The sequence below is a fragment of the Mastigoproctus giganteus genome, chromosome 5, assembly GCF_048544385.1.
Source record: "Mastigoproctus giganteus isolate SK-2022 chromosome 5, ASM4854438v1, whole genome shotgun sequence".
NCBI lineage: Eukaryota > Metazoa > Arthropoda > Arachnida > Uropygi > Thelyphonidae > Mastigoproctus > Mastigoproctus giganteus.
The window spans coordinates 51644245-51662783 of NC_143579.1; the positions used below are offsets into that span (position 1 = coordinate 51644245).

The 18539-nt window shown below is 39.0% G+C and overlaps 1 protein-coding gene across 3 annotated transcripts in view; it reads left to right on the forward strand.

The window, feature by feature from the left end:
* LOC150085388 (chloride channel protein 2-like) overlaps nt 1-18539 on the forward strand; it is a 271615-nt gene that overhangs the window by 48135 nt on the left and 204941 nt on the right. For all 3 annotated transcript variants that reach the window (XM_090374018.1, XM_090374019.1, XM_090374020.1), the window contains exons 7-8: nt 12719-12797; nt 15949-16074. In XM_090374018.1, the coding sequence (XP_090230144.1) occupies nt 12719-12797; nt 15949-16074 (205 nt within the window). The remainder of the gene's footprint in view (nt 1-12718; nt 12798-15948; nt 16075-18539) is intronic.

An 18539-nucleotide genomic window follows, 5' to 3' on the forward strand; every position in this document is an offset into this window, starting at 1 on the left:
CGTGGTCTGCAAAATATTAACAAATGACGTTACACATAACAATGGCCAAAAAAGATGGAGATTCCATAAAGCTGACTGGACAAAATATAAAACAATTGCAGCAATAGATGAACAAATAATCACCACTCAGCCTATAGACAATGCTATAGCTTGTCACAAACCAAATTTTAATAGCAGCTGAAGCTAAAGTACCTCGGTCATCTGGAAAATATCATAAACATGCCACAGCATGGTGGAATGAAGAATGCAGTATAGCCAAGAGAGAGAAGAATAAGGCTTGGAATCTCTTCCGAATGTATCCCATCTCCACCAACCTCATAAATTTTAAAAAAGCTAGAGCCAGAGCCAGATATATCCAGCGTAGAAGTAGAAAGGAATCATGGATATGTTTTGCCTCCACAATTAAAAAAAATACAGATACCCGTGTCATATGGAACAAAATCAGAAAACTAAATGGGAAATTTCTTTCGGTTCCAACTCCACTAATAATCTGGAATGGACAGGAGATCACTAACTCCAAGGAAATCGCAAACATACTTGCAACTACTTTTGCAAATGTATCAGCATATATCACATCCTTTCAGAAAACAAAAACTGTAGCTGAAAAATACAGACTAAACTTTAATACCAGCCAACAACTCCCATATAACCACCAGCCTTTCAACATAGAAGAATTGTAAAAAGCTCTGGCTAAGTCTAGGAAGAGTGCAGCAGGACCCGATGGAGTTCACTATGAAATGATCCAACAACTTAATCAAAAATCTCTAAAGGTATTACTTATGCTGTACAATAGAATTTATATGGAAAACTACTATCCAAACTCCTGGCATCACTCCTTGTAATTGCCTTTCCTAAACCTGGCAAAGATCATACGATCCCCACAAATTATCGACCAATAGCTCTAACAAGTTGCCTTGGGAAAACCGCTTGAGAAAATGAACAACCGATTAACCTGGTTCTTGGAAACATAATGTACTTAACATAAACCAATACGGCTTTCGTAAAATAGATCATCTCTGGACCCCATGATAAAAGCAGAGGCAAATATCTGCAATGCTTTTCTAAGGAATGAGCATCTAATTATGATCAGTCTCGACATAGAAAAGGCCTTCGACACTACCTGGCGATATGGCATTCTGAATGACCTCCACAACATTGGCTTGCGAGGCCACTTACCGATCTTGGTAAAAAAATTTCTGAAGCTCAGAACCTTCCAAGTAAAATGTCAAAACAATCTGTCCCAAACATATACTCAGGAAGAAGGAGTCCCTCAGGGTTCAGTGCTGAGTGCAACTTTGTTTGCAATCAAAATAAATTATATTACAAAAGACCTGCCAAAAACAGTTGAAACATTCTTTTATGCAGATGACGTTACTGTTTCGTGCCATTCACAAAACATGAACGTGATTGAAAGGCAATTACAAAGCGCAGTGAAAAAAATAGAATTGTGGACTAAAAACAATGGCTACAGAATATCACAACAAAAATCAACGGCCATACATTTCTGTAGAAAGCGAAAAATACACCCAGATTCAGAAATAAGACTAGAAAACCAGCTGATACCTCTAGCAAATAGTATACGTTTCCTTGGCCTGATTCTCGATAAAAAACTTAACTTTCTGGAACATATCAAATGCCTCCGAACAACCTGTCTAAAAAAACTAAATATTCTCAGAGTTCTTTCTGCAATAAAGTGAGGAGCTGATCGGTTCACACTACTTCACCTATACCATGCAATAATCAGATCAAGACTAGACTATGGAGCCCCTATGTATAGCTCGTGTAGACCAAGTGTCATCAAATGGCTTGATTCCATGCATTATAGTGCCTTACAAATTTCCTTAGGGGCATACAGAACATCACCTGTACAAAGCTTATATGCAGAGACCCATGAGCCTTCACTAGATCTCTGGAGGCAAATGCTGCTATTAAACTATGCTATTCAAATCCGAAGTCTTCCTCATCATCCTAATTGGCAGTATCACTTCCGTCCACAGTGGGAGATCCTCTACAGCAATAAACCCACAGTAAATAAACCAGCTGGAATACGACTAAAAGAAATTGTTTCAAAATGGGACCTAAGCTTCGACAACGTTCATGAGGATAACAGCATAAGTATTCCACCATGGCACTCTTAGTGCCTAACTATGACACTTATTTTCAACAGTGGGGAAAATGCACTCTGGAAAATGTCAAACATAAAACAAATGCATGCAGCCCACTCATCACAGTTCTCTGAATATCTTCAAATATATACAGATGGCTCTAAAACAGATACCCAAGTTGGTGCTGCAATGGTCCTTCCACACGCTGTTATCTCACAGCAACTCCCAAACCAGTGCAGTAGCTATTCTGCTGAGCTATTCGCCTTACTAATAGCCTTAAAATACATTGCATCCTCTAATCTTCTAAAACATCTCATATACACAGATTCACTGAGTGCAATACATGCTCTCCAACAAAAGCAGACTCCGTCACATCCCATTCTTTACCAGATACAAGCTCACCTTGTGAAGCTCAAAAACAAAAGAGTGCAAGTAAATTTCTGTTGGATCCCAGGACATGCAGGCATTGAAAGTAATGAAAGTGCTGATCGACCAGCAAAGAATCCTACAAATACAAACTTAAGGCTTTACAAAGTTCCACATTCCAATTACAGACCTATCATAAAACAGTTTCTCCACACTCAGTGGTCACAAATGTGGCAAAATGAACCAAATAATAAACTGTTTCAAATTAAACATGAACTTCGGCCATGGAATTCAAGTCTTCGTAAAAAATCTGCACGAAGAAGTCATTTTAACCAGACTGTGCATTGGACATACTCATCTCACACACCTGTACTTACTCACTAAATCAAATCCTCTAGTATGTCTTCACTGTTCTTGTCAACTCACTGTAAAACATTTCCTCATAGAATGTCCACAATACCACATGGCACGACAATCAGCCTTCCATCTTCCTATAAATATTCAGGATTCCCTGACTTTATCACATATCCTAGGTGATAACTCCAACATTGAAAATATATTTACTTATTTAAAACTGATAGGATATTTTATCTAGATAAAAACCATAATTAAGAAACGTCAATGTGACATTGTCACATAATACTAATAGATAGGCGCAATATGACCAAAGTTGCCTTTGCGCCAAAAAACACAACAACCAAAGCACCGTTCAAGAGAGAAACAGTGTATGTTGAGTTATATGACCACCTTGGATGTCCTTTAGTCCAGGTGCCCAACAGGGCAAGATGAGGTTCTTCTGGTTTTCTGTGGTGTCTTTAACCGAGTTGAGTTACTATCTTAGTTGTGTTTCCATTATTCTGGGCCATTGAGGGATGGCTGTTGTCTCGTGATTGATATTGCCCTGTTCATGGATTTATGAACTTTTGGGATACCTCCACTCAATGGGAGGGGAGGGTCCATTGTCTTGTGAACAGATTTTGCGCAAAAAGTGTGAAGGCTTTGTAGGTCTCTTCCTCTTGCAGAACGATATCCTCTTGGTTTTGAAGAAGTGAGTGAATCTTGGTGTATAGTTGACATCTGAAGTCCTCGTAGTGGTCACACTCATAGACCAGGTGCTCCTAGGACTCCTCCTGTCCACAGGAGCACCGCGGAGTAGCTGAGATTCCAAAGTCACATAGCCTCTTTCTAAATGAGCCATGTCCGGTAAATAGGTAGGTGGTTTAGAGTCCGGGCAAAAACCAGGCTGGGGAGAGTGGATAAACTTGTCCGACATCCAATACGGTATAAACTTCTTAGTAATTGGAGCCTTTGTTAATGAGGTTCTAGCAATTTTGCCATAGTGATTTCACGTGTTGTAAAAATCCATCTGTTCTCCACGATTTTGGAGTTTGCTGGGTCTGTGGTGAATCCTATATGGGAGACTATTTTTTCTTTGGAAATACGGCAAACCCCAGCACGCAATCTCCAAATCCAGGGGAAGGCATCCTGCCAGGACTTGGAATGCATGGGTGCTCTCAGTGCAGCAAGCTCTTGTCGTTATGAGTAATATCGATCGGTGTGTCATCTCCAGTTTTTTCTTGTTGACAGCTTGCTAGTCTTTGTGACAGTAGGGTATGAGGTATATTGAGGGTCTAGCGGCTCCTGGGATTTCTCCCATCTCCGCGAATGTTCTATGTATCGGTGACAGTACCCTGTCAAAGCCAGAGATTTAGAAGTGTGTGGATCATGAGTAGTGTTATATGTTGTACCCATTGTTTATCCGGCTTATTGGCCGCCAGGCCCCTAATGGGACCAGACGTTGTCCATACCTCGCCACGTGGAGGCTAGCCGGGTGTTACCATTGAGTCAATTGTACTCTGGCAGGTCCTGCCACTTACTTTCCTGGGATTTTAGTGGCTAGGACCTAAAATAAAATTGGAACGACCGCGGTTGATTTTAAATCACTTACATTAAAGCACTAATATGGGGTTTGACGCTGAAAGCCTGTTTCTGAAGTGCCAAAAAGGTTGGGCGAAATTTTTTGGTGTATTTAAATTTGGACGTGTAGGGCTATACGCTGTGCAAGAAAAAGTGCTGGGAGAGGAGAATGAAGGCTGGTGGGTGAAATAGGAAGAAGAGGGTCGATAGGGTAGGTGACCCCCAATTTTTCAGTGAGGCATGCCCATGCCCCACCAGAGGGAAGAAATGGTGTGGCAGGGAAGAGAGACGACAGCAAGCCGTCACCTCCCTCCCCTGCCGGGTGTGGGAGTGAAAGAATTGCACTGCACAAGAGAGTGCAGAGCATAGAGCCAATATGGCTCCGTTGAGGCAGCAACTTGGAGTTTCTCTATCTTCGTTGGTCTTCTCTGTCATTGGTAGCCATATTTTTCCTCAGCTATGAACACTGGTCAGGTCCATTGTTGGTCTGTTAGCTATGGCTGTGGTTCTCTTCATCATGGGAAGATCCACAGCTCCATGGGGTTATTTTTGCGATCGCTGGTTTTAGATGATTAGTAGTAAGCAGGTTCCTGGGCGAGGTTCTCCTTGAGTCCTCTCCACGCATGTTCTGTGTTTTTTTTTTTTTTTTTTTACCTTCTGTAGATGGCTATCAATGTTTTACGCCTACCAAATAGTTTTTGGGCATATTCCTTTAGCTCCCTGTATTCCTCAAGTGAGTCCAATAGATGTGATTCCAAGTTCTTGGGGAGGTAGTGTATTGCAGTGATCAGTCTGCACCTGAGGTCCTCATAATGGGTGCAATCATAGCACTCAAGCTCCCCACAGGCACATCTCGGATCCACCTCAATCCCCAGCGCTGCCAGCTTGGCTGTAAAGGCCTCGTGACCAGTCAATAAATAGGTGGTGTATAAGCCAGGTTGAAACCAAGTTGGGGGACTGGGGTACATCCTGTCGATGTTCGGAATGAATTTCCTGGTGATATTTCCCTTATTTGAGTTGGCCCAGCGCTCCTGCCAAACTTGCATCAGGTGTTTTTGCAGCCTTGTCTTTTCATTTTTTTGTGGTGCATTAACATCCACAGTATAGCCATGGTATGTACAAGGTATTCCTTTCTCTATGTGGTAGTTCATTCCCCTATGCATGATCTCTAAGTCAAGGGGAAGAGCTCCGGCCAAGACCTGCAGCGCGTGGGTACTGGTTGTCCTACAAGCACGTGTAACTGTCAGTAGGATTGTTCTTTGCGTTGCATCAAGGATGCGTCGGTTTACTACAGTTCCTGTTTTGGAAAACCATATTGCTGAGGCGTAAGTGATGATCGGTAGGAAGGTTGTTTTATAAAACAATGACAGGGTGCGTTGGTTTAACCCCCAGTCCCGCTTGACGATCCTAGCCACCAATCCAGAGTATCTTTTGATTTTGGCTCTGATATAAGTTAGATGGTGTTTAAAAGTAAGATTACCATCCAGTATAACTCCTAAATATTTTAACTGGGTCACTAATTTTATTGTGGTAGGTCCCACCTTTATTTGTGGCAGTCTACGTATATCAAGCTTGCCTTTTAGCAGGACGGAGGACGTCTTTGTTGTTGATATCGTCAGGCAGTGGGTTCTGGTCCAGTTTTGCAATATCAGCATTGCCTGATATTGCAAATCCTCTAGCTGGGCCCGGCTATCTGCAGCAATGGTGAGGACCAAATCATCAGCAAAGGCCTGGGAGCGCACATCACCAAGGTGCAAAGCCAAGAACCCATCCAAAACCATATTCCACAGGAGCGGCCAGCCTGGGGACAGCCTCTGTGGACATCACGATTCACTCTACCATAAGGTGCTTCCACAATGATGCGTCTCTCGGAGAGATAAGACCTAATTATGGAATATAAGTTGATCGGCACATGTGCCAGCCTTAGTCTTGCCAGTACGCTCGGCCACCAAATGGTGTCGAATGCCCCAGCGAAGTCAACAGAGATGGCTAGAAGATATTTATTATTGCAGTTTGCTGCTGATTCCGATAGGCTACGCAAGGCTTCCACAGTAGACGAACCCTTCTTGAATCCGTATTGCGATGTCTCTGTGAGTTTCGCTGCCTGGTAATGCTGATTTATCCTTGTACAGAGTAGTCTTTCAAGCAGTTTGCTTGCAACCGGCAGTAGGGCTATTGGCCGATAGGAGTTTGGCAGGTGGGGGTGGTTTGTTCGAATTTTTGACGATTAATTTTACCTTTGCTGTCTTCCATTTTTTGGGGAAGATGCCCTTAGCCAAGCAGCTGTTATATAGGTGTAAGAGGAGGTCTGGAACGATCTCCACGGTCTTCTTAATAATTTCGGGTTCTAAGTAGTCCAGGCCTGGACATTTATTATTTCTTATCGTGGTTGCCATTTGTTGTAGTTCATCCCGTGTGAAGGGTGGCTCCTGAGTGTCTGTTGAGTAAACTTCATTATCTTGACAGATGATAAGTTGCTCTGGCAGTGATGGCTCTATTGGTTTCGGGAAGATGGCATCCAATATATTGCTTATAGATTGTTGCCACGTGGTGGTATATTCACCTTGTGGTGTCTGGGTGGTTGAAATGACTTCCCCCCTGGGAAGTTTATTCGTCACTATCTTGTATACCACACCCCAGGGTTCGGTGTTCCCTGTTGTGCTTACAAAGGTCTCCCAGGCCTTGCGTTTGCTCTTGACGATCGCATTTGTGTAGCTGTTTCTGGCTTCTCTATATCTTTCCCTTAAAGCTTCAACCTCATGGGCCGGCCATGTACGCCTTGCCCGCTGGAATTGTTTTCTTCTTGTAATTGTTTCCCGTCTGAGCTGTTGAATTTCCAGGGTCCACCACGGGACAGCCCCCCGGATCGGGCTTCTTCTTTTTATTGCTGCGTTGCTGGCTTCTGTTATTATCTTGGTTACTTTAGTTTGGGTTTTATTGGGTTCCTCGAGCTGATTTGTCTCAGTTAGATGTTGGGCCGTTGCTGGTATTAGGATTTCCTTAAAACGTTCCCAATTTGCTTTGCGGATGGCATATCGGCTCTGTATTTGCTTGGATATTGGGACTCTGTCAAGTGACCTTGCTATCTGATAGGTAATCACTCTGTGATCGGACGTTGTCCACGAATCCCGAACAAGCCAATCCTTAATATAGCCTGCGACGTTCCTAGTGGGCAGCGTGACGTCGATCGTGGCCTCCCACAGTGTGTTACAGAACGTGGGCAGTTGGTGTGGCCGATTTAGTACCATGATCGGGGAGTTAGAAAGATATTCGTCTAGTATTTGCCCGTTCCGAGTTCCGCTTCTGTCCGGAGTGAGGCTGTGCCAGGTGGGGGATCGGCAATTGACATCTCCCCCTATGATTATTTTCTCGTCTGGTAGCAAGTCTACCAAAACTTGAAGGTATTGTGTAGCTGGGGTAATGTCCTCCCCTGGTCTACAGTACAGTGCCACTATGTAGAACTGGCCTAGTGGCGTCAGTACGTGGGCACAAGCTGCCCATGACGAGCATAGTTGTTTAACTTTCGTGACTGTGTAGTCTGGGTTGCGTACCACTACCGCCGCCCAAGGAGTATCTTCCTCATCGTGTACTATCTTATATGTGATTGGGTATCCACACACCCGTTTAGAGTGGGTGTACGGCTCCTGGAGTATGAGAATGTCTGCATTGATTTCGTCAGCTTTTATCCTTAGCTGTTCTGCCACTGCTCTGGCTCTTTGCGCATTTTGTTGGATGATCTCTATTTTGGATGTATTATATTTCTTATTGTTTGTCTCCATAGTCGGTTCTCTTTTGGTATTGACCCTTTGCTTTGATATAGACCGGGCAGTTTGGATCTCTGATCGAATGTGTGTATTCCATTTTGGCTGCTTTACAATTGGCACAGGTTGGATCCTGTTCCCTGTTGGGGCAAGTTTTGTACTCATGGCCCTTGCCAGAGCAATGGCCGCAAGTAGGCATTGTCTGAGTACAGGTGTGGGTTGTGTGTCCGAACTTGCAGCACCAAAAGCATTTCGGCACCGCTGCATGCTCCCGGAACCGGTGGGATCCCCATTCTATATATATTCTGTTGCAGTTCTTCAGCTGTTGCCATGCAGATGGGTCTAGTTCAACTACCCAGTTCCTATTGGTTCCCGATCTGGTACCGGTTGAATACCTTGGTGTTACCGTGCATTTTTTTTGTTCTTCCTGGGCTAAATTCCTTAAATTTCTGGTGACAATTTCAGTTGCTAGTTGTTCAGGCATTACGTCTTGGTCTACATTAAATATTATAATTGAAGGCCCACGCTTTTTTGGCGGCTCCGCTGTTAGCCCTAACTTGACAAGTTTTGGGTTTTCCATTATTGCCTGTATATCTTCCTTATTTTCTGTTTCTATTATTAGTCCCGTGCTTCTTGTTTTTCTTATTGTTTTAATTCTAGTAGTCCTCAAGTCATCTTTCATTTCTTTCATAAATTTAACCTTCAGTTCTTCGCTGGATTGGACATTTTCAGCGTTTTCCAGGGTTGTCGGTCTGAGAACCACCAAGTTTGGTGTTTTCAAGAGTGGTTGCCTTTTTTCTTGTTGCCCTTCTTCGTTTGGTTGTAACTGGTTTGAGCCATTCCTCAGCGCCTGGACATATGTGGGAGCACGCTGTTGCATTTGATTTGACCCACATTGTTCGTAGATTTGTATCTTCACGTTTGCCTTTTCATTTTCCAGGAAGGTCTCTATCAGCATGGCTTCCATCTTACTAAAAATGTTTGCAATCCGCGATCTAATACCTGTTGTAATTCTGTTTGATGGTTCTTTGAAAACATTCTCTAATGCTGTCTTCAAGGCTAGAGATTTTTCATACACTGTGCCATCAGGCAAGGTAGGATCCAAGGGAACTTCTGTTGACTTCTCTTCTCTGGTGTCCTTTGTAGATGGCATACTCTCTGGTTGGTCCCTTGCTACAGTTTGGGAACATGTTCCCCCGCTCAGACTAGACGTAGTGACAAATGTTTTATGTCCAGGACGCAATTTACCAGATTCCGTCTGCGTCTTCAGTAAATTTCCAAAAAGCTCTGCACGAGTCTCTAGCTCGGCTGAACGTACCCTCAAACGTTCATTTTCCACCAGTAAGGTAGTATTCACTGCCTCCAAATCGGCACAGAAGCCCAAAATACGTCCAGAAGCAGCAGTTGTAACCCCACTAGCCTCTGAGAACAGAAAATCGGTAAGGGCTTTTTTAACCCTAGAAACTACAGAACACATTTCAAATACCTCCGGAACCCGTCCAAGTACAGGATCATCTTCAAGTGGGGAACTCAGTATCGACTCCCATCTTGGAGTCTCTCCGTCTCCCCCATGTCCACCCGATACAGATGAACTGGAGGGACCATGCACATGTATTCCTTTAGGCTCCTCCAACGTGGATGATTCCACCGCTAATCTAGGGGAACATACTACATTATCTTTATCTATGTTAGAAGCTATGTCCTCATCCCCACGTGACACAACCCGAGGGGTCAATGGAACCTTGCGACTTTTAAGTGTTTTAAATACTTCAGGAGATTTTAACACTGGTGACTCCGAGTCAGAAGAAGTACCTTCCTCAGAATCATGTTTACTTTGATCCTTGTCAGTAGGAACAGATTTTTTCTGTTTGCTTTTACCTTTTCCACCTTTAGAATTTCCCTTAAGTGATACAACTTTTTTGCCCTTGTTTTTCTTACGGGGTTCGGGTTTATCCCCAGACTCGCTAGAGCACACCTCCTCTACCTCTGAATCGTGAACTGTCTCTCTGTTAGGTTCTGTATCCATTGTGTGTATTGTTTCAAAGAAAACAGTACCAAAACAATTCCACAAAAACTAAAAATCTCCTCTTCCGCCTGTAAAAAAAACAATTCTTTATTTATTTCTTGATAAGATCCTCTTCTTCTTGATTCTCCTGCTATTACTTACTTACTTACCTCACTCTTATAAGGAAGAAACTAATTCAAAAGTATATATTTTTCAATGTTAATCTATGGACACAAATCTGCATAAAAGTTTTGATTTTGCAAAAAACCAGTTTCTGTAACCGAGCTCCTAATCACCAGATGGAGCTGGAAAAATTCCCAGAAAATAAGTAATTTTCTTAAGAATACTCCCACGAAAGATGAGCACCTCAAGTCCAATAGGTAAAAAGGTATAAACGTTTAAAGTTTTCTGAATTTCAGCCCAAAACCAGCCCACACAAAATCCTATGTGAACCTATGGGAAAAAATTTTACCATAGGAAAACATGTAAAAATCAATTATTTCCTAATATTTCTCAGTTTATATTAGGTATATAATCCATGTAGGTGTCACTAGGCCTGTTATAAAGTCTCCTGGATACCCTAAAAACAAGTTGAATCTAGGTAGCCATTTTGTCCCATGTAAAGTCTATGGGCAATGGTAAACCTATGAGAAAATTCACAATGGGTTTTTTCACAATGCTAAGTCTATGGGACTATGAGTCAGCATAGGAAGCACAACTGAAAACCTGCAAAAAATACAATCAAATGTATCTCGCTCAAAACACGACCCCAACCTCCAAAACTTTACACCTACACTCACCACACTTTATATTTTCACAAACTCCTATTTTCTCAACTCAGGGATTGTTCAAAACACACAAAATAAACCAAAATTCGGGAGCTCACTTTAACGTGACTTAGCCACCTAGTGACCATCCAGTTAGTGTCTTGAGTTTATTTGAATATGAACAACACCTGTTTAAATTCTTCTAAATGTTTGGTGCACAATAGCTCTAGATGCTGATGCGCCATAAAACTCCTAATAACTAACCAACCTTCTAAATGTAAATTTTTCCAAATGCTACCTTTTCCCTAATTATTATTTTATAAGTGTGGTTCTGCCAACAGTCTGTTTTAACTTCACCCTTATCAAAAATAATAATTATAAAGTTAAAACAGAAGAGATTTTATGGAGCAAATAATTTTGAATTGTGAAATTGAGAAGCCAAAGGCAACACTTAAGAGAGGAAAAGATGAAATGGAAGAATTTTGGATAATATCTCTATTATTTGAGAAGCCATGGAAAAATAGCAAGCAGTGTGTAGATGAAATTAGATCTGAAATGCTGAAGCTGAAGTGAAAATAGCATCACATGGATTGCATCATATTATCCAGAGGCATAAGTTCAAGTTGAGGAAGGTTGGTTGCAGGATAGATGTGTAGAAGTTTGCCTCCAGCCAGCAGGTGGTTGATTGTTGGAACAGGCTTCCATCTGTCATTAGCATTAGTAGAGGCATATGATGCAAGAAAGCAAGCTTATGCAGCATCAGCCAAAAAAAAAAAAAAAAAAAACACACTTCCACTTCACCCCTCCGTTCGTTCGAAATACCTGTCCAGCTGAGCCTTAAATTTAATTAGGCTATCAACTTCCACAAGGGATGGAAGTCTGTTTTGTGGAAGTGGATGGGTTGAATAAATTCAAGGGAGAACTAGACAAATTCTTGGAGGGTACGGATGCGTGCGTGCATTTTGGCTGATACTATATAAGCTTGCTTTTTTTTTTCTTGCGTCATTTGCCGTTACTACTACTAATTGCCAGTGACATCCTTGTTCTTTCTTGGATAACATATGATAGATGTGCAAAAATTTGCTTTCAGTCAGACACAAGTGACTGATTTTTGGAAAAAACTTCCATGTGGTGTTATGGAAATGAACTTTAAATAAATTTAAGGAATAATTGGACAGATTATTAGAGGGATGGAAAGATGAAGTAAGGTAGTGTTTTCTTTTTTTGACTTATACTGTATAATTTTACTTCCTTCTATTTTATGCCACTACTATTCTAATAAACAATAGAATAAGGAAGCCAGCAAATTAATTTGAAGCAGAAGAGAAATTAGCTGTTTATCACAGTTTTTTTAACTTCTATTTTTTTTTTAATAAGAATTAGGAGCTGGTTAAGAAATAAAGGAATTGATCAAAAGTTAGAATCACCAGAAATTATAGTTTTAAGAAAATAAATAGAACTAATGAATGGAAGACAATGGCAAGGCATTATTCTGGTTAGGGTTGTAGATCTAATAGGAAATAGAATAGTATGGCAGAAAATAGTAAATGGAAGTCTAATGTCTAGGAGAGTCACTATGGTAGTACAAATAATGATTTGTACAACACAGTAACCTGTACACCCACTGGATATAATAGATTTAAATGGCAATAATAATATATTGTAAGCTGATTTTCTTTCTATAATAATTTTTAATTGTCTTGCATAATGGTTTAATTTTTTGTAATTTATAACAGCGAATTAATGTATTATCTTAGCTGTTTGAAATGGTATCATTAATTATTTTTATTTTTTCAGAATGAATCTAGAACTAGTGAAATGTTAGCAGCTGCATGTGCTGTTGGTGTTGCATGCAGTTTTGCTGCTCCAATAGGAGGTTTGTTTGCTTGCTCTGATTTATCAGTTTTACTTATAGTTACTAAAGATTTATCAATTTTACTTATAGTTACTAAAGATTTATCACATTTACTCATAGTTACTAACTTTTGCTGTTTTGAATATTTTATTTTGAAATGGCTAGATAAGAGGAATTGCACTATTTTCCTAATCAGCCTTCATAATAAGGCAAACAGAAATTTTCAGATTGTTCCATAAACAGAGGCTACAGTGGATTTTAAGGGAATTGATGTAAACTAAGCAAGTAATGAAATTCTAGAATTGCTTGCCTTAAAAAGTGCAGCCATTATCAACCCACTGCAGGATGGAAGCCTCCTCAACAATTCATGCTGAGAGAATTCATGCTTGCCTTAGTTTGAATCAATTCCCTTAAATTCCATTTTTAATAAGATGTTTCAGCAGTTGTTAAGATGTTAAGCAGTAATTACAGTATGACCCTGTTAAGAACATTTTGAAACAAATTTGATAAATTTAAAGTATAATATTGTACCAATTTTCTTTAGAGAACAAGCCGTATCAATAATAAATTTGGGATTGTTAATTCAGATCATCATACACACTATTCTGAAATGATCCTAAATGGTTCAGTTGGGGCTTTGGTTGGTCACTTTAGATATATCATTGTTATGTCATAAAGAGTGATACAAGGTACATTTGTAACCAAGTTTTAATTATCATAACAGGGTGGCAAGTGCTTTTTTATGCTGATAGATGTGGATCCAAGAGATAGTATTATTGCATGAAAGCTGTGATGTTGAGGGCTGGGTCTGAAATGCAGCAGTAAGTTTTTGGCACTCATTTCAGTAAAACCAAGGATTAAGCCCTGTATAACCCAGTATAACCATGAAAAAAATAAATAATAAAGAAAATAAATAAATAAAAAATAAAAATCCAAGCCATTGATATATTACCTCCACCAAAATTCAGAATTGTATATGGAAACACTCATTCCATATTGGGAGTGCTTTTGTAATAGAGTTGGTAATTTTGAAGCAATACCCTCAGAAACAACCACAGAATGAGTAATGACCAGTGAGTCTATTTGGTACAGACAATTTGTCATATGACAGTTTAGTGCATGACAATTCAGCAATTTGATAGAATACAACAATTTGGTGAATTATTTGCAAAAATTTGGCATATGACTAAGCAAGACTGAAAATACAACTTTTAACATTGCATGCTATAAATGGTTAATTTAGTGATCATGGTATGATTCTTGATGTTCTTGATAAAGCACACTATCCACCTTCAGTTTTTAATGTGTTATACTTTTTTTAGGGTGATCCTATAAAAAGAGTACCACAGACAAGTTGGGAAACAAGAAGGAACTTGTTCACACTTTTCTTTCACTTTTATTGTTTTATTTTTATTAAATGGTAATTCTTATTTTGTATTTCTGCATACAGGCTGACTTGACTGCTGAATACAGTGCTGTTTCTTGTATTCCGTCTATCTTGTGAACTCCTCTGACCGTTTGGCCGTCCCGGAGTATAAACAAAAAATTTATTTATTTATTTAGTGATTAGCACTCTAATGTATGCACTATTTCAAATAAATAAATCAGTAAATAAATATATATGGAGGAAAGTTATTCTGGAGACCAAAAGTAAAGATCATTAATGGATAACACTGGCTGACGGAGTCTCTCTTCTGACATTTGTTTTTCAACCTAAATTATACTTCTTTTGTGTGGAAGGGAAAGGGGGTGATGATACATGGTTAGCCATTAACTATGATTTAAAGGAAATTAAAAACACTATTACACCACATGATAGTGTTTAAATGTTTATTGAAGTGAATCATATCAATTTACACTTAATACTTGGGCCACATTTCAAGGCTCAACTGTGAACCCCCTTATCATTTATTTCTTTCATGTTTTAACTTAACTCCCCTATAGGGGAGTTAAGTTAAAACATGAAAGAAATTAAATTAGTAATTGTAGAGTTACAGCAGGATTTTTGCAGCAGTACTTTATTTTAAATTAGCAATTGTAGGGTTACAGCAGTACTTTTTGACACGATGCATTGTAATGGAGATACCAGTATAGTTCCCCCTCTCCAAAGAATTGCAACAATGTGAGTAAGGTATAATTGTTCAGAATGTCACAGTAGACTGTTGCATTCATGGTTTTTATCATTGACAATCAGTAGATCAAACCCAGCTTTTTTGTTGGTGCAGTACAATCTGGGTAAAACCATTCTTTGGCCATATGCCACACCCAGCATGTTCATCTGATGCCGTAACTATGCAGCATATTCTTAACTCCAAATGATGTTCTGCCACTGCTATAATGAACAATATTTCCGTTCTTTGCTCCATGATAGGTGGTGATATTTATTGCTGGGATACAGCTTTGGCTTATGAGCAGCTGCACAACCATAATAATCATTCTGTGAAGGGTTTTTTTGTTGGTTATTGGTTCTGCCCTTATCCCAGTTTTGTCAACAGTCTCTTGAGAGTCAGCTCATTAAGGATACCTTTGTGGAATTCTCTCACTGTCTGTTACAAGAATAATTAAAGGTGTTCTGCCTGGTATGGGATCATGTTACCTTCTGTCTTCTGTTGTGATGCTTCCATCACTTCATTTTGGATACCCTACTCTTTCTGTTGTCTGGTGAATGGATGTGACTGCTTTGTAATAATCTACTGTCACATCTTGTGATATTATGTTATCACACTGTATGAAGTAATGCAAGGTCCTTTTCTAAAGCCATTCGGTTTAATCTGTCTGTCATTGAGTGTGTCTGCCTTTTATATTCTACTATTAACTGATACTGCAATCTGCCTGCCATGTGACTTCTGGAATTAACTATTATATCTCAGGATGAGGTGTTTCAATAGGATAATTCTAATAGGTATTTTAATATTTAAATTTAAGGAATGAGTAGTGCACTGGGTGCTTGTAGCTTGCCTTCTGCAGGATTAAATATCAATAATGCAGTTTTTTTTTTTTTTTAAGAGCTGTATCATATTACTTGATTTGTACATTCAATAATTTTTATCTTCCTATCTGCAAGTGAATTTTGTTTTAATATTTGATTATGCATTCTCTTCATTCATTCTAATTAATTTTGCTCTTAAAATGGAAAGTGCTGTGTATTGATAAATTTATATTTTAACTTTAGGAGTATTATTCAGCATAGAAGTAACCTCAGTATTTTTTGCTGTAAGAAATTATTGGAGAGGCTTCTTTGCTGCCTGTTGTGGAGCAATGATATGGAGGCTTTTAGCAGTTTGGATAAAAGATGAAGGTAAATGTTTTTTTTTCACTTTTAATATTGTTATTCAACATAATTGACTATTACTGATGCAAAATGTTCATTAAGGAAAGATAGCTTGGGAATCCCATAAACCAGCCACAACAAATTTTGTGTTCCATGTTGATAAACCAAAATTTGGCAACTAAGAAATTTGTTCTGATACCTAGTGTTTTCACTGATTACTTCATTCAATTACAGCTCTTCTTGTGTCTGTGAAGTTATTCCTGAATTCTGTGTTTTTCAATGTTGGTGGTCTGTATTTGTAAAAGATTAGTTCAACATTTGAGAAAGTACAGTATTATGGAGTCTAATAACAGATGTGGAACTATCAGCAACTTTTATTATGCACAAAATCTTAATTGGTGTAAGAAAGTCAGCTCTAAAGCTAATCAGATTCAGTGTTTGTTGTAGTAGCATGGAAATGAAACATTAAAAATTAAAAAAAAACAAAACAAAAAAAACTACCAACTTCATTTGTCTATCCCCTCTAATAATATGCCTAATTCTTCCTTAAATTTCTTCAGTATAATCATCTGGTGTTATGGAATCATCTGGTGTTCAGCATACTATCATCTGGTGTTATGGAAGTATACCTACTTCCATAACACCAGATGATAGTATGTTCCAGCAATCAATTACTCTCTGGCTGAAAACAAATTTTTGCTCATCTATCCTGCAGTCATCCATTTTCAATTTAAATTTATGAACTGTGTGTGTGTGTGTGTGTGTGTGTGTGTGTGTGTGTGTGTGTGTGTGTGTGTGTGTGTGTGTGTTGTTTAAGAAATATTAAGCATACTGTCATCATTAAGTTTACTGAATCCATTTAAAGCCTTAAACACTTCAATCAGGTCTCCTTGCAAGTGCCTAGTTTCCAAGCAGTGCAATTTTCAGAATCAGTGTCTTTTGTGGTAGGTGTACTTTGTGTTCTTGACTTGCTTTTCTTTGTACCTGTTCCAAGAAATCCACACCTTCCTTAAAATTGGGCTTTCTGATCTGTATGCAGCACTCAAGATGTGGCCTAACAATTGCTTTATACAGTGATATAAACTCCTCCCTATTCCTGCTGGCAAAGTTTCTGTATATTATTGACAGAAACTTGGAGCTGTTTTAGCAGCCTGTCTGTACTGCTTAGTGAACTTCATGTTGAAATTTTAGATGAAGCTTATAAACCTGAATACAGTATTGTAATTTGGATAATCTGACTGTGTTATGCAAGGTGTCCTGCAACCTTGTCATAATTTCTAAGTGAAAAATGTTATATCAGTGGATCCATTTCTCAATAGTTATTGAGTATTTGAAATGAGTTTATGAGCTATGGATATTTCAAATGTAGCATATATCGAAATGTGTGCAGTGGGCATGGATGTTTATGCAACTCAACATGAATAATTTGTGTTAACAAATAGTGCAGCCAGGTCATTTTGTATCATAATAAAAGTGTGAAATTTCCATTTATGTTGGTGATATTCCTCAATGACAGTATAGACATTACTTTTGCAGAACCTAGTAAAAAAAAATGCATTTTTTTTTTTTAAATATGAAAACCCCAAACATGAAAGGTATTAGAAACTATATTAGTACCATGCATGGGTTGAATGTTGAGAAGTTGAAGATACTTATTGATGTTGGACATGTATTTTCTGAAAATTACAATCCACAGAAATACATGTGAAGGATTGTCATCCTAGAAAACAGAAATTGAAGGGATAGATGAAAAAGAAGAAAGGTTGGTTCTGTGAGTTTGAAGTTGGACAGTAAATGGATGCTGATTGGTTGTGGCATGTGTTCAGACTGGTTTTGGATAGAGAGAGAGAGAGAGAGAGAGAGAGAGAGAGAGAGAGAGAGAGAGAGAGAGAGAGAAATAACAGACACCAATTTGGAAGACCAATATCAATGGAAAGAAAGTCAAACAGAAAGAGCATGTAGCAGAAACAGTAAGTCTGTGAGATGAGACAGAGTGGAGAGATTCTGTAAAAGATGGGTCATTAATTAACCCGACTGCCCTCTTTTGAATGGAATTTATAAGTCTGAGAGAGGTCTTGGAGACACCATCCCTGATGTGGGAACAATATTCCACGGTAGGGCAGATTTGATATTTGTACAGAGTGAGTAGTTGTTTAGAATAAAAGTAATGCTGGAAGTGAAAGAGAAAACTTAGTTTTTAGATTAAAAGGAAGCAATATTTGTGATATGCTTATGGCAAAAAACATTATAAATCAGCATAATTCCTAATAGTGATGTGTGATCTTGTCTAGAGACCTGAGTGTCATCTAAAATAAGCACAGGAGAAGAAGAATCCGTTTTTGTGAGATAGAAGACAGGACCGAGTTTTAGAATGATGAAAGAATTGAAATTAAGTAAGTTATCTTTGCCCTATTGGAGAATTACCTGGAGATTAGCATTTAAGGAACTGGTGGTGGACATTCGAGAAGATGAAACTGTTTTAAAAAGGTTTC